The sequence below is a fragment of the Molothrus aeneus genome, chromosome Z, assembly GCF_037042795.1.
Source record: "Molothrus aeneus isolate 106 chromosome Z, BPBGC_Maene_1.0, whole genome shotgun sequence".
Lineage (NCBI taxonomy): Eukaryota > Metazoa > Chordata > Aves > Passeriformes > Icteridae > Molothrus > Molothrus aeneus.
Window position 1 is genome coordinate 49,167,341 of NC_089680.1, and position 16,592 is coordinate 49,183,932.

The window sequence follows — 16,592 nt, forward strand, 5'->3', positions numbered from 1 at the left end:
CCCCCACGCTGAACTAAGCAGGAAGTAGCCTACTGCTACATACAGCAGTAAATTCACTATTAATAGTAAAAGCTCATATACAACCACTACACTTATCAGAAAAATGTGAAAGTGTACAATATACTGAACAGATAACCCATTCCTCCTGAAACTGTTCTTATGATATCTTCTTTTTAATTCTACAATGTGGGCATTATGTCAGATTTTAACATCAAGAAAAAGCGTTATCAACTTTTTGACTTTGATACTTTGACTTCTACATATTTTGAAGAGGTATGATGAAACCATGCTGAATCTCTATTTTTGTAGCTGACACCCTGCAATTCATACAAGCACATTAAGAGAAAGGAGCAGAATTCCTAAAGAAATGGTAAAACATGAACTATAGCTCAATATTCCAAAAATAGAAGCAATTAAGATGATGAACATGCAGATCCAAACCTGGTTGTCTCAAATTTTTTAATATGCATATTGAAAATCCCTAGCCATACAGCAATGAACCACTGGAGGTCTCGGCAAAGAACGTTGTTCTTTACTAGCACTGCTCAAACCAAGCCAAGATGCAAGAATAAGTTCGTGGTAATCAGATCACACTTTCCAGCTTCCCAAAATAAGAGACCTGCGTTTTACAATACACAACTTCACATAAGGTTTTCTTTATTTAACTTGTCATGTCTACAGGAAATCCTTTAATCACAGACAACAGGATTTTCTGTGAACCAAGAGGCTGGTTTAGTATGATGCAAGGTTTTTTTAACCTTATCTAAAGCCTGTCTGAGAACTCAAGTTCACAGAAACTAACTTCTCCTCAGGAGAAAACTACACTGATCACTCAGGTTTCTTTTGACCACCTTCCAAATCTCCTCCTATCTTTGAGGGAAGTATATCTTGACTCAACCTGCATTAAAGATGATCTGCTACTTAAAAAATACAGAAGAAAATTAAGTTACCTCATTAATACACAGCTGTATAGCAGCAACAGCACGACATTTTCCTATTACAGGGTAGAATGCCTTAAAAGACCAGATATTGTGTAAGAACTATCTTTCATTTTAAAACTCCTATGATTTTATATTTTAAGCCAACATCTGAGAAATCCAAGGTTAAAGTTCTACGTCTTGAACTTGTGTTCACTGAAACATCTTTTCTCCTGGCATCTATAGCAGTTTAGTAATCATTTACTGACAAACAAAGCTTATCCATCACTAAAATTTGATTCTAGACACAAGTGCCCCAACAGTAGAGTCATCAAATTTCACTACTGCAGCTTATTTGGAATGGTCACTGCCATTACTACTAATTTATTTTTAGTTTAAAATTTTTCTCCCTTTAATGATCTTATGTTTTCACTGTCTTCTGCTCACTTAACACAGTTCTTCTGAATATGTCATTTGAGAACATGTTCTTATTTTTCCTTTTTTTCTCCAGTTACTAGTGATCCTGTCCTTTCAGGACTCAAAAAATCACATTAAGTGCAACATAATCATTAATATGCCTTACTTACTTGATAGAATTGATACCTGTAACTGGATAGAATGCTAAAGGCTCAAATACATACATCATTTCAGCTAAACACACGTAGGAGCTCTCATTTGAAAGATAAATGTAAAGGAGTACGAAATGTTACTCCAGTTCCTCCACTTCCATACAGTTTTTAAAGACTGCATTTCAATAGAGAAATACTGGGAAATCAATGTAAAACAGCAGGCAGAAGAGAAAATGTGTACATTTTAAGTATCTTTTCCTATGTTGACAGAAAGCTTCAGAAATTACATTAAAATAGCAGGTTCCTAATACACTTACCAGGCTGCAAGTTATCAAATAAAATCAGGAGTAAGCACAAAGCAAAAAGCATTGAAGTCAGATGTAAAAATATTCCTTTTTTTCCCCTACTTGCTCAAATGTTATTAACAGCTGACTGTTGATGGTGATGTCCTTAAGGCTGCAGATAAACATTTAGTGAACAGAAATCCATATTTTATTTTTCCCCACTTTAATTTAATACATAGAAGGTTTTTCTGTGTCCTCCCTGATAATAGGGTCTGGTACTATTCAACTTGGAGAAAAGAACTGGGAACATTCTTATAAATGTGTAAAAATATTTAATGTGAAGAAATAAAAAAAGACTGAGACAGACTCTTCTCTGTGTTGCCCACTGGAAGGACGAGAGGGAATAGGGCACAAAGTTAAACACATGGAACTTCATTCAAAAATACTTTCTTTCCTCTAAGATCTCCCCAAACCTGGCATAGGTTGCCCAGCTGTGGAGTCTATAGTGTTGGAAATGCTAAAACCCAGAAAGGACATGACACAGACCTGAACAGCCCAGTCTACATTACCCTGCTTTGAGCACATCAGCTAGACAATCTCCTTTTGAGAGGTCCTGCCCCTCCAGTGAGTTAGACTTTGGCTGAGATCATAAAATATGCTGAGCTACCAGGGAACCACAAGGATCACAGTGTCTAGCTTCTGGCTCTGCACAGGACAGGCCTAAGAATCACATCATGTGCCTGAGAGTGTTTTCCAAACATTTCTGGAACTCTTGTCAGGCTGGTGCTGTGAACACTTCTCACTGTTCCAGTGCTCAGCCAGCCTCTGGGAGAAAAACCATTTCCTGATCTCCAACCTAAACATCCCCTAACACAACTACAGGCCATTCCCTTGGGTCCTGTCACTGGTCACCACAGAGATCAGATCAGTGCAGACCCCTCCTCTTTCCCTCACAAGGAAGTTGATGACTGCAATGAGGCCTCCCCTCAGTTTCCTCTTCTCCAGGAGAAACAGACCAAGTGACCTCAGCTGCTCCTCATAAGCCTTCCCCTTAAGGCTCTTCACCATACTCATGGCTCTTCTTTGGACAGTCTCTAATGGCTTAGTGTCTATTTTTATATTGTGGCACCCAAAACTGTCCCCAGCACTCAAAGTGAGGCAGTCCCAGCACAGAGCAGTGTGGGACAATCCCCTCTCTAGCCTAGCTGGTGATGCTGTGACTGATGCTCCTAAGGACGTGCTTGGCCCTCCTGGCTGCCAGGGCACTGCTGACTCATTCAGGCTGCCACCAACCAGGACCCTCAGGTCCCTTTCCATGGTGCTCCTCCCCAGCATCTCATTCCCCAGTCTGCCTGCATCCAGGTTTCCCCATCCCAGGTGCAGAATCTGGTGGAAATAATGCTCCACAGATCAGTATTGATAAAATCGTCTACTGAGCAAAATATTTATATTTGGTAACCTCACACAGGGACAGCAATAGTGGCATAAAGCTGGCTGACAGCTATACAAGTACACAACTGAAACATATGGCTCTTACTATCTAGAGGAAAGAACAAAAACATTGCAAAGGAGGCAGCAAGTGGAATCTTCTCAGTAGAATCAATGACAGCTGGAATATAATGATTAATAATATGATAGAGAGGGCAATCAGCTGAGTAGCCTTTATTTCAAAGAGGAAGCCCTTCTCTCAGTCAGACAAATGATGCATTTTTTTCTGTCCAGTTTATATGTATCTAACACTCAGACTGCATCACTCAGATGCAGGGTCAACTAGAGCAACTGCTAAACAAAGAGGGGCAAGTCAAAGCTGCATGCAATAAGCCCTGGGAAGAAATCACTAGATTCAGGAAAAGGTGTATGATACCACCATTCCTAGCTACCTGCACGTTTGAAGTAGGTGTCTGCATGAGAAGAGACCTGGGCTTCTCTGTTGGACACAGCTAGCTCCAACAGACTCACCACAAGCCACAGCTGAGCTTCCCAAACTAGATGTCTTTGAGAAAACATGTTTTCCCAGAAAATACTGCACAGCAGCTGTAAGAGAAGGGACAGATATGACAGAAACAGCTCTGCAGATGTTAAGGTAGGTGGAGAAGGAACGGGAAGAGGTGCTCCAGATGCCAGAGCAGAGATTGCCCTGCAACACATATAAAAAAACCATAGAAGAACAAATATTCACACTGCAGCCTGTGGAGTACCTTACACAGGTGGACATGTCCTCGATGAAGCCACAGCCAGGGAGAGCAGCCCACACAGCAGCAGGTTCCTGGCAGGACCTGCAGTGCCTGGGAGAACCACATCCCTATAGCAATCTCTTCCCAAAGGACTGCATCCTCCACAGAGCTGTGCTCTTAAAAGATTGTATCCTATGGGAAGTGCCTATACAGAAAGAGGGACTGAGAGTGCAGCAGAGAAGAGCCCTCACAGACTGATCACAACCCATACCCCTATGGAGAGAACCCACACTTTGCAAGTCAGATTTTAAAAAACTTAAACACCAGTAGCTCTACCACTCCACCATTTCTGCAAATGTCTGTTTCTCCTTAAAGTATGATGGGAAGACTGAACATATCACAAAGATTTTTGTTTAAAGATTAACAGATTTTAAAATAAGTGCAGGAGGAAAAGGCTTCGCCAAGAATATATCAGAGAAATGAAACAAATAAGATTAGAGTATTACATAATGTACTTTGTAAGTATATTAGCAGAATACATTCAGGTCAGGAAGGTGCAAGCTAGCCTCAGCCTGCTCTTTAAGAACTGGCTATATTATAACTTGACTTGTCTTCCAAGGTTTCCAGAAAATCCTTAAAACCTAAATACAGTCAACACAGCATACTATCATCTACAAAGTAAGTTTCCAGATGTTTGCGTACCCTCAGTTATTAGATCATTGAGAGGAAACTACAACTCCTAATATATGGTTAGCAATTCTAGAAATCCTGTCCATCATAAATCCATCATAAATAATAGCATGACATTATACAGGAAACACTTGCTTCTTGGTGCATTTGCATCTGTACTTCCAGAGTACAAAGCTAATTAAAACAGCAATCACAACAAGTGGATCTATTAAGACACTAATCCACTAAGCTGAAAGACAAATGCACAGAAGAGAAGAAACTGTTGAGAAACAGAACATCAGAAGCACACTTACCTAAATTTAAGAAATCTGAGCTGGAAGAAGGTGGAAGTGAACTTTGTGTGGAAGGAACTGTATTAGCTGTAGATGTTGAGGTTGGATTAAGGAAGTCCCCAAAGAGGTCTGGACCAGACAGGGCTTGATTCTCTGAGCTTGATGACATTGTGAATGGGTCAAATGGATCGGCTAAAAAATAAGCAGAAAACAAAATTATCTCATGACAAACTGTAGAATAAATGAAGTTGAAAAAGCCTTACTCCTCTGATGGCACAGACAAGAAGCAAAGCTCATGCTAGTAACTGCAGCAGCCTTCGGTCAATTTTGTGTGGCAAAGAGTAACCACCTATTCCTTCCTCTAGACAAATGAACTTTCACATGGTACAAAAAGGGTCTCAGCCATACATATTATGAACAGCTATGTCTTGTAAAGCATCAAGACTCCATACAATTCAACAACATTGTTAATTTCATCCATTTAAGACACATCTTAAGTTTGCATGACCATCTGACACACAGAAGAATTACACTTATTAAATACTCTATAATGCCAAATCTGCAACTAGATTTGAAGAAAATGGACTATTACACTATTAAAAAGAATATGAAGTAAAATGTTCATACTACCATTCAGACTTGAAGGCATTGGCGATTCTGGGGCAGAAAGCACGTCAACCCAAGAATGAAAACCAATAGAAGTAAGACTTCAGCAGGTCTCTAGTGATCCCAGTGAAGAAAAAACTAACTGGAAGAGTATTTATAGTCAGCATGGAGTAAACATGTGACAGTCAGCTGGAATCAGGGCATTAGATATTCCTGTTTCTGCTGCCCTCTAGGGTCAAAACCCCTGAAGAGCCCAGGGAGTCCTGCCAGATTCACTCAGAAGCTGAAGAGAAGGAATAATCCTGCTGTAATACCCCAACATATCCTCAGGTAATGACCACATTGTACAGGACACAACAACAGTTCAAGCAAATTTACTACAGCATACATACAAAACCTCAAGTTTGTTGTGCAAGCCAAAATACAACAGCAGCCAAAGAGTCTCACTTCTGCAAGTATCTCTCTTAATACAATTCAATGAAATACACTGAATGAGAATGACTACAAGAATATGATAAACACATGACTACTGATCAAATGTTTCATGCAACATCCATGGCTAAAGAAAGATAATGTAACAAAGGTTTCATTTTATAGAATTCTACCTATGTAAAAATGGTAAATGACAATTATTCTTCCCTGACCATAGTAACAAAGTTCAATAGTGAAGTGCCTCAAAATAAGAAAACATCTTAAATCATCTAAATGCTCTGTGAAAAATATTTCTAGTTGTCTATAGATGAAAGCTTTTAGTACCTATGAATTATCTTTGTGCAAACAAACAAAACCTTGTAATGTTTTCCCAGCTTATGTGAGTAATACTCCCAGAAATCTCACCATTAACTTTAGGCAGAGAATTGTTATTCCCAAAAAGTGACAAAGAGATGAGTATCCACTGGTAAGAGGAACAGAATCTCTGAACTAAAAAACCTTGCTTAAATACCAAATAGACAGCACTACATAGCATTCTCTTTAAGGATACTGACTTGCCAACAACATCAGTAAAACCAGCAAGAAAACATCTTTTAGCAGTATCATTATCCTACTGATTTTAACAATAATCTACAGGATTTCCAGTTGCTCAGCAGTCTTATGTGATTAACACTTAAAAATCCCACTCAGACATTTGACCTAAGCAGCATAGTTCTGTACAACTAATGCCATTGCTTTACATAAAGTTCAAGTTATGACAAGTCTATGCCTTAACAAGGAAAGTTATGGATTTAGAAAAGGATCTAGCATGCAACATTCATGTGGGAAAGCTAAGAATTCCTTAAGATACTGAGTTCCTTTGAAATGCAAAATTTGATACTTTTCTATTTACAAAAGTTTAAAGTTAACAGGATACTGGCAACATAACAGAATATCTGGGTAAGGTACAGAACTTCTCTCCTTCATGCAGAAGTAACACCTGTTCTATTCATAGTCTTGCAACAGACTGACATGTCTTCCCCATTCACCATCTTGAAACACAGTACTTATTTTCTAAGCACAATGCAAGCAGCAGTTTTCATGTGTTGCCCAGGTGACAAGTGCTGATATTAAACTCACATACCTGAAGACGCAGCTGCTGCTGAAGATGAACCCTGAGTGGCAGCTGGACGCTGACTGCTGAAAAAGAAATCTGTTCCTTGTCCAAGAAGATCTCCAGTGGGCTCATTTGAAACCTGTGACACACTGCTCACAAACAGACTGTTCAACAAGTCAGCATTACTTGATGAAGAGTTCATTTCTGAGATAGGTTGCTTCTGTTCTGCTGAAATATCAGAGTCTAGTCCCAGCAAGTCTACATTCTCTTCAGGAAGAGATTTTTGTAACGGTGCAGATGGAGCTTCAAAACTGGCTTCAAAAAGCAACTCTCCTTCTGGAGTAGAGTCTTTCTCATCAACTGCACTTCCTTCATCTGGAAATGTTGGGAACTCCTCATCTGAAGGATCACTCTCTTCCCTGTCATTAGACAGCTGAACACAATCATTTTTAGATGAACTGTCTTCTATTCCACTTTCTGGAGTTTTTCCTTCTTGAATAGGAAAAAAAAAAAAAAGAATAACATCTTAAAATAACCAGCATTATTCTTTTGACTAGGGTAAGAGAAACTTTCACGGTGACATATGAAGTTAATTCCTAACTAACCAAAACTCATATAAGAACTGATGAAAAAGGAACTACATGCTGCCTGCTACCTCTTTGTACAGGGCAGACAAAGGAGCAGCTGACTACCATATTTGCCACTCCACAAAGATAGGCATTACAAATTTTTTCAAAAAGAGAACTGACTTGGACATTCACCTCAGATCACTATGTCTCTTAGAGTTTACAAGATTTCTCAGTAACTGCTGTACTCAATAAAAGCATAAGGAGCTGCTGACATTTTTAACAACAAAGCAGCAATCAGAAAAGGGAGTTACACATGTGCTATAAAATTACATTTTCTTAGCCCTACTTACTGATATGGACCCCACTGTCTAATCTACTTTGTTTCCTCTGTTCCTCAGCTGAAGTGGAGCTGTGGGAGTGAAAAGCTTCCTTGGAGATCTTTAAGGTTAAGATTTTTACAGAAAAAGAAAAATTTAGCTCAGCATTTAAGTTATACTCAACACCAAACCCCCTTACTTGGTGTCTATCCAAATGAAGGAGAATAACCATTTGTTATTCTATAGAGCTCATTCTTTAAATAGCTTTTCCTCATGGTTAGTGAATTAGAGACATTGCTGCCTAAGAAGGCTTAAGCATTCACTGGAAGGCATACAAGACAAACATAAACCACACAATACTTCAGAGGAAAACCTGTACCTTTCCAGTCCAGAGAGTGAAAGAAGTTGTTTGCATCAGTACTACCGCTGTGTGGGGATTCTGTATCAGTAGGTGCACTTTCTGAAGACTGCTCCAACTGGGATGCCTCTGCTTCATACTGTGCAGTTGAACCGGGCTGTCTAGGCAACTCTGGTTTCCCTATAAAACAGAATTTAAGCCAGAGCCCATAGAGAGAAACTTCTCAATCCTCCACATGGCAGCTGATACTTGTCTGTCAAGCTGACTCATGTAGGAAGACAATTATCTCCAATCTATTGCTCTGCAATTGCAAATTCCTGCCCCCACCATCTTTGAAATTAGCATTAACTTCTTTTCAACTGCAAAAACTGGTAAAGCCCAGTTTTGAACTAGGACATTAAATCAGAATCATAAAGTAAAACTCAAGCATTCTATTTACATTTGTAGGAAAATGTAATTAACACCTCACTTGTACCAACCATCCCCTAAAACATTCAAGAGCTATGAACAGTATCTGCAATAAGAGACAGAAAAACGCAAATGCAGCTGTAGAAAAACCCAGAATATGCAAAGCCAGTGAAGAACATGGACTAAAGAAGACTAAAGAAGACTAAAGAAGACTAAAGAAGAACATGGGTAAAAAAGGGCTGGTACACTGTATGATGCTATTAACTGCTTCTTATATTTCTTATTTTACTGAAATCAGGTATCAAGTGATTCTTGTGTAATATTCAGTTGCACTGTTACCTACTGCTGTATGACCTCTAAAAACCCAAGTTTCTTCAAGACAAATGAAGAAGACTTCCTAAATTAGTTAATATTCATCCACTGTTTGAAAAAAAATGGATGGACAGCTGGTATAAACCTATTTGTCTGAATTTAAATTTAGACACACAACTTCGAGAGCACTTTTTCACTCTCCTTCCACATTCTCAGCAGTAGCTTAGAGATGCTGAAAAAATATATGAAAGATCATAACTAATTAAAGAGTAAATTCAATTTTAATGGCAAGTTTATTTAAAATCAGTTCACAGCACTTACTTTTGTCCTATTCTCTTTCCACCAATCTTAAGAAATACTTTCAGTGTAATTTGAAATCCTTACATTCCCTGTATCAATCAGAAAATGGAAGCGACTTAAGAAAATAAGAGTAACTTTTACAGAGCCCCATCATCAATGATGATGTAAAGCTAAACACCTTAGCTTTAGAGATCTGATAATTGTGTTCACAATAGGATTAAGCTAAGTTAAATAGAAAATGGCCTAAATCATAATACAAACAACACATATCCTGCTTGAAAGAAATAAAGGCCAGCAGAAACTATCTTGTATGAAAAAAATGTACTTGAGATGTACCATATTAACAGCACAGGGTGAGATCTCAAGTATCACTAAAGTCACCACAGTAATCTTCGTCATGCTTCTTTATCTTCAAAATACAGAGAAGGCTTAAGAGCCTGAATGAAAATGTCAAAGCTAATCACTGATACCAGGAGAAGAAGAAAGATACTGAACAGCATTAACTGCAACTAATGCAGGCGTCTACAGATAAAGACAGATAATAAAATAGTGTCTGCTGGAACATATTAGGAAAAGTGCAGGAAATTAATTACAACATTACATGGCTATACATAAGAATGTTGATAAGAACATTCTTACCTAAAACCATTTCACTTAAAATTATGCTCACATAATTTTAAGTGAAATGATACTGGTGCCAGTTTAGCCAAATAAATCCTCTTCAAGACATTGTGCCTACAAATACTGACTGTTACAATTCCATTTGCTAGAGGTCCCTCCTGCAAATGGCCTATTCATAGCTTTGTAAGCTATGAAACCAAGCACATGTAAGCACAGTAGAAGTAAGACAAGTATAATTACAATCTTCATTACTGGAGGATAACTTAAGCTCCTCCATACAATGCATATTTTTAACTGATATTTACAAAAAAAAACCCTTTCCGATTTCTTTCAATTAATGGAACATCAAATTTTAAACAGAAGCTTCAAACACTAAGTACATTGAAAACCTTCTCACATTCTCTAGTTTTTCAATGGATTCATTACCAAATTTTGATAAAATCTCTTGCTGTTCCTCTCGGGTGGAGAAGAGGATCTTGGGATTCAGTCCTTTTATATTCATGTTATCCCAAGGCGGCTGTTCACAGCTGGGCCTATCTCTGGGCTCCACCTCTACTTCCAAATTGACTTGAAATAAATCAGGGTATTTCTCTTGTATGTCACAGGCATCCAGATCATATCTGTAAATACACAGACAAGAAGTTTCTTGATACTGATGGCTAACTGGATTACATCTACTATAGTCCAAAACAAAACTCTAAAGCAATTAATATAAGACATTAAAAATGCTGTATTTGTTTACTTTTCCCATTTTAAACAGGTGGTATTTTTGTACATTGTATAATGAACAAAACATCTCGTTTCCTTAAGGTGAGTAAACAAAAGACTCTTATTGCAATCAAAGTCATCTACTTCCTGAACTGACTATATTTCCTCTCCCAGTATATGTTGATGTTTGGCAGCTTAAGCAGTTTCAAAGACAACTTCTTCCAGTCTCCTACAAAAAGGTGTCAACATACTTGGCAAATTTCACTGTAGTGGCATTTCGGGGCACAAAGCCTGTATGGAACTGAATCTGAAACATCTTCATTGAAGCCATCTGTTGAAAACGAGAAACAGGAAACTGTATAAATCCACATGAACAGTATGTACAGTGTTCTGCCTTTAACATAATGCAAAGTATTATCAGTATTAAAACATTTTAAGTACTTGCTTTGCTACAAAAATTCCATTTAATTACAAGTATACTTTATCTTGAAAGATTTAAATGCATTTGAGATAGAATATAAATAGATCTATTACTAGCACTAACAAACCAAAAGACCTTTAGTAAGGTATGTCTCATCACTAACCTCAAAACAGACTGTCAAAGTCTAAAGTATTTCCAGATCCTGTTCTGGAGGCTAAAACTGTATAACCCTTGTTCCTTTTCTGAACAGCATATGCTCAGAAAAATCCACTGTGCCGTATGCCAACCAAGAAATACATGTACATCACATACAAAGGAATAGATTTAAAACAGTTTTAAATGTACCACATTAAAAGGGACACTTCAGAAGGCATGAAAGGAAGCTTTTTGTACAACTTCAAGTCAGCCATTCATTCTAGACAGAATTGTAGGGCTTTTGTCAACTGACTCATTTTAATCACTCAACTGTTCACAGAAAAACTACTTTCCCATGCCTGATGGGAATACGAGTGTCCAGAAAATGCTACTATAGAATATTAAGGTAGCTCCTGATCTTGCACAAATCCAAATTACAGCTCATTGATCAATGCAGCCTGTATTTGTTTCCTAGCATTACTCGCAACACCTGTGATATAGTCTTGCCAGTCCTTACAAAGAAGTGATGCACTAGTAGTCCAGAGAATGTTATAACAATACTGAACTATGAAAGCTTTCCTTGTAAATGAGTATTTCCTGAACATCATAACCAGAAAGCAAATCATAGAAAAAGCATTGCCACAGATTAAGGGCAATGATTCCCCTCTACTCAGCACCAGTGAAGCCTCAGCTGTAATTGTGATGCCCAGTGCTGGGCTCCTTAGTACAGGAGAGACATGGACATACTGGAGATAGCTCCTCTGATTCTTCCATCCCTACCATCACTTTCCTAGAAGTTAAACTGAACTCTCTCTTTCTCTAATTAGCTGTGAGAAAGTAAAAGACATTCATAACGCCCAGTCAAAATATAGAAGAAATCTTGAAATGTGGTGGTTCATCTCTGTAAGAGATCTGCAGAGAACTTTGGGGGCAACTTACAGCACATAAAACTAAGGACACATTGAATATTATTCCATCAAACCTCCAAACCCAGATCATCACACACACTGTTGATGCATCATTTGTTATAGCTGATAGCTGAGAAAATTCTAGTCTTTTTTATCAGTGAATAAATGCCAGAGAAATCACATCAAAGAAACTCTATCATGAATAAAAGTGAGATGGTACAAGGAAGTATAACCTAGCCTTGGCTAGATTTTGTCAGTTTTATGCCTTTCTCCTAATAACCTTGAACCATACAGTAGTTATTTTTGCGCATTAAGGAATCATTTCACTGATTTTAAGTCAGTGAAAGTCATTAATAATCATTTCACTTTAGTTTTAAGGTATTCTGGAAGATCTTATTGAACATGACAAGATTTGATACCTTCCTACTCACAAAGCAGGAAAAAAAAAACGGGGAAAACAATTTCAGTAAATACTAACTATATATGAATACACATGTATGTCCCACATGTACCGAAACTGGCTGAAAAACTGTCTTATCAATTTCCAGAAACCTCCAAGCTCTAAACTTTGTGCTATCTGTCCTTATCTTTTACATGGATTTCTAAGTTTAACTGGGTTACTTATCTGGAAAAAAAAAGAACATGCCTGTCTTTTAAAAAATTTGAAGACAGGCTTCATTAACAAGTTTTTTGTGATCTTGCAATACAATTGCATCCATAGTTGAATTAAAAAAGGAAATATGCATTCTCCCTAGTAGAAAAAAGACAAGTAAGAAAATCAGCTACAAAAATGGAACCTGACTTTAGAAATAACCTATAAAACCACATGGATTTTTCTGGCCTGTTTTGCACTGGCAATCTCTGGAATCCCACTTTTCTGCTGAGTGGTATATTTCCTTTGTTTGCAGTTTGTGTGCACAGAATTAAAAAGTTCTGGCTTGTTGTGCAACTTAACAGATAATAATTGCTGCCTCAAAAAAAAACTGGCTGGGGACTTTCCCTAGAAATATAACAATTATCAGTACTGAAGTACTTTCCAGAAATGCTTACAAAAGCGTCTACATGTACAGCATTAGGAGTGGACATTCTCAGAAGGCTTGAAAAGGTTGAATTCACAAGTGAATGAAAACCTCAAACATTTTTCTGAACCAAGAGTAGTAAATAAAGCAAAGTACTCAGTAGATAACTAGTAGTCACAAAACTGCAACCAAAAAAAAACCCACATCTTCTATTCAGGCTCTTAAATTCATCATTACCTTGGCTTGTAGTCGTCCTCCTAGAGTTGACCTGGCATGATAGATCACAATGAGAACATCTCCTTGGACTGTTATACCCAATGGAATTACTGCTTTCCCATCTTCAATTTTAAACTCCCTAAAGGAGAAAAAAACCATAATCATAGTCAATTTAGTTTAAAAAGAGATTAAATAGTGTATTACTTTAGATTTAGCCTGCTTTCTCCAAGGCCTTCAGTAGCTGAAAAGCTACGAGGACTTCAGTATTCTCTCATTTTTCTTGTCTATGATTACCCACATCCAGCAGTGTTAGTACTATTTACAATTGTGCAGACACCAGAGCTGTACAGGGGCTAATAAGCAGTCACCTTGCAGCTGCCATGCCTGGGGGATCCTTACAGTTTCCATGACTGACACATGATGTTATGCTCAGCACAAGTACATTACAGATCAATGTTCCCAGTCTTACATCACATGGATTGAGAAAAGAGTCTTGCTCAGTGCCTCGCAGGGTCCAGTGTGCCACCCCACCATCACCCCCACTGTTCTGCAAGACCAGCTGCTGTAACAACCACATTCACGATTCATCTTTTGAGACCAGCTAAAAGGGGACAGAGGAATCTAGAAACACGTAAATGCTAGAATCCAGAAAAACGTAACTTGCTGTTTCAGAGCAAGTCATAATCTGTACTTACTTCATTTTGTCATATTCCTGGGAGGTAGTGGCTACTCTCTCATCTCCCACATAAACCTCACAAAAAGGCCTGCAGCCATTACGCTGCTTACTGAAAAGCGGAACGGGAGTCATGACAATTGATCTGACCAGGATGGGCTTGCTGTGAGGAATAATGGGTTCTTCAGCCATCATGTCACACATGTACTCAATGTATCTGCCAAAACCAGATGGTACTCATTTAGTCAGAGCACAAAATTCTAAGAAATGGGTGAACACATAAGCAAGTTACATCTTACTCAGTCACTAAGCATTGTTAACAGTGAAACAGTGGGAACATTTACCACCACCTCCAGCAAACAGATTTTCAAAGCTGAAAAAGGCTCTGTAGCTTTACATATAATGACTTGTAAATTAAACTAGTCACTATTTCAAAAGGTCTTAAAATGCTAATCTAGGAGAACTATTTATTTTGTATCTTATACATAATAGATCACTTAAGTCTTCCTAAAGGGTTTAAATTTGTCCTGATTATTATATATTATTTTGTGGACAACCCCTTAATTATACATGAAGTAAATGTGTACAAAAACATAATCTGTCCTTTATACTGAATTAATACTTTATTTCCCATCCTTCAAAATCTAATCCTTTTTTAGGAAACACCCTTACTACCACTGTTACTTGTTATTCATCCTTTACAGTTATAAGATCTATCAAATTAAGTCGAATAAACAGTTTAAAACATTTTTCAAAGTATATGCAAGTTACCTCTGCATGCACTCCAGAAAAAAAAGCACACTAGGCATTTTTACTGCATTGACAAAAATAATTTCTGAGCTTGCAGTGCTGTGACATAATAAAACCTATTGTAATAAACTAGGAAACATGAAATAAGTCTTACACATGTGGAAGAAGATTTTATAATTAAGAAAGCATTCAAAAGCTCTGCACACCCTTGTTTTCACTCTTAATGTTTCTTCTCCACAGGGTATATTTGACCTATTTCTGATGGGTACTTACAGGCTCAGAAAATTCAGAACTCCCTTTAATTAATGATACAGCAAAGTACTTGGAAACAGATCTTTGAACACAGACATTATTGAAATAATTTATCTTTCTAAAGACATCCTATACCATATTCAGAATTGAATAACTACTTGCTTCAAGAGTCCCTTACAGTACCTTTTATGAGAAGGCCAAATGCCAGGTGGACAGCGTTTCATACTGAACATATAAACAGCAGCTTCAGCAGTAGTGAAGAGACGACAAAAACACAGAAAAGAACAGACTACAACAGCAGATGCTGCTCTTCCATCCTAGTAAAAAAAAAAAAAAAAAAGTAGCTTTGTTAGTAAATCTAGTGGAAAAAGCGTTATCCAAGTTACTAAAGAACATCCCATTATGTATCCCATATCCTATCATTATTTAATGTCATGATGTCCAAAGCCTAGTGTCGTTATTTGATTTGAAGTTTGTAGCTGAGTGTGAAAGGTTTTCATTTAACTTCCACACCATACAAAAGATATTACATATTACTTTCTTGTTCAAATGTGAATAACTACTTTAGTTTAACACTATTTGAAATTTTGAGTTTATATTCTTTACCTTACTGTCACTAATACCCAGTTTTTAGGTTTGTTTCCTGGCTGCTAACTGAAATCCCAGAACACTGCTATTTTTGACTGATAGCCATGGACTTCTGCTGCAAGAAAAGTACAAAGGCTCAGAAGAACTAAACCACTAAACTCTTTACACCTCTGTCTAAAACTGTTAAGAGCTTGCCAAGAAACAAAGAGAAAGAGATTAAAACTAGCTTCTTTCTGCAGGAATCCCCACTACACACATATCCCAGATACATCCCTGTATTATAAAAGGCAGAAGATTTGGAAGAGATAATGGTTGACAGAAGAAACCTTCTCCAGGTTTGTTGGCTAGCATCATGGAACAGAATTTTTATCATTCATTTATTAAAGTTCTGCTGTACACTTTACATCACATCTGGCACAAAGTCATGTATATATATAAAAGTTTGCCTCACATGTGAGGAAAAGAAATGAGTTAAGTACCTTGAACAAAACAATTCAAAGGAAAGATCTTACAGAAACTGGTGCTAAATCATCAAATCTTCTTACCTACTTGACCAGCAATCATGTGACACTGAGGTAGTATCACATTAATATAGAATTAGATGCCTAACCTCACAGCAGCATTGAAAATTATAGTGGCTTTCAGGAGCTGACATCAACTGGCTTTTTACTTTCAAAACACTAGAAAACTCAAAAATATGGTTTGTCAGATTAACAAATCCTGGTTTTGACTCTGATAATGATATTCCCTATTGATGGCTATACCATATCACCAGACAGGTTTTCAATGCTTTCCAGCAGCATTGCAAGTATTGTCACATAGCCACGTTTCGTTTTTTACTCTTCAGCAAAAGAAGAATGTCAAAATTTCACATACAATTATCTTAAACAAATGCAAGAGTGACCTAATTTTCAAATTCTGAGCAAAGTATTCTTTAAATTCATTCCTCCCCCTACCATGTTTAACATGAGGTGGCTCTATAGACAGTTTTATTGCT

At 37.5% G+C, this 16,592-nt stretch overlaps 1 protein-coding gene across 1 annotated transcript in view; it reads right to left on the reverse strand.

The window, feature by feature from the left end:
* Positions 1–16,592, reverse strand: part of GAK (cyclin G associated kinase) — a 67,112-nt gene that overhangs the window by 13,940 nt on the left and 36,580 nt on the right. The window contains exons 15-22 of the mRNA XM_066568886.1: positions 15,191–15,324; positions 14,028–14,222; positions 13,354–13,471; positions 10,885–10,964; positions 10,352–10,545; positions 8,306–8,464; positions 7,068–7,532; positions 4,928–5,098 (exon numbers count right to left, since the gene is read on the reverse strand). Coding sequence (XP_066424983.1) covers positions 4,928–5,098; positions 7,068–7,532; positions 8,306–8,464; positions 10,352–10,545; positions 10,885–10,964; positions 13,354–13,471; positions 14,028–14,222; positions 15,191–15,324 — 1,516 coding nt within the window. The remainder of the gene's footprint in view (positions 1–4,927; positions 5,099–7,067; positions 7,533–8,305; positions 8,465–10,351; positions 10,546–10,884; positions 10,965–13,353; positions 13,472–14,027; positions 14,223–15,190; positions 15,325–16,592) is intronic.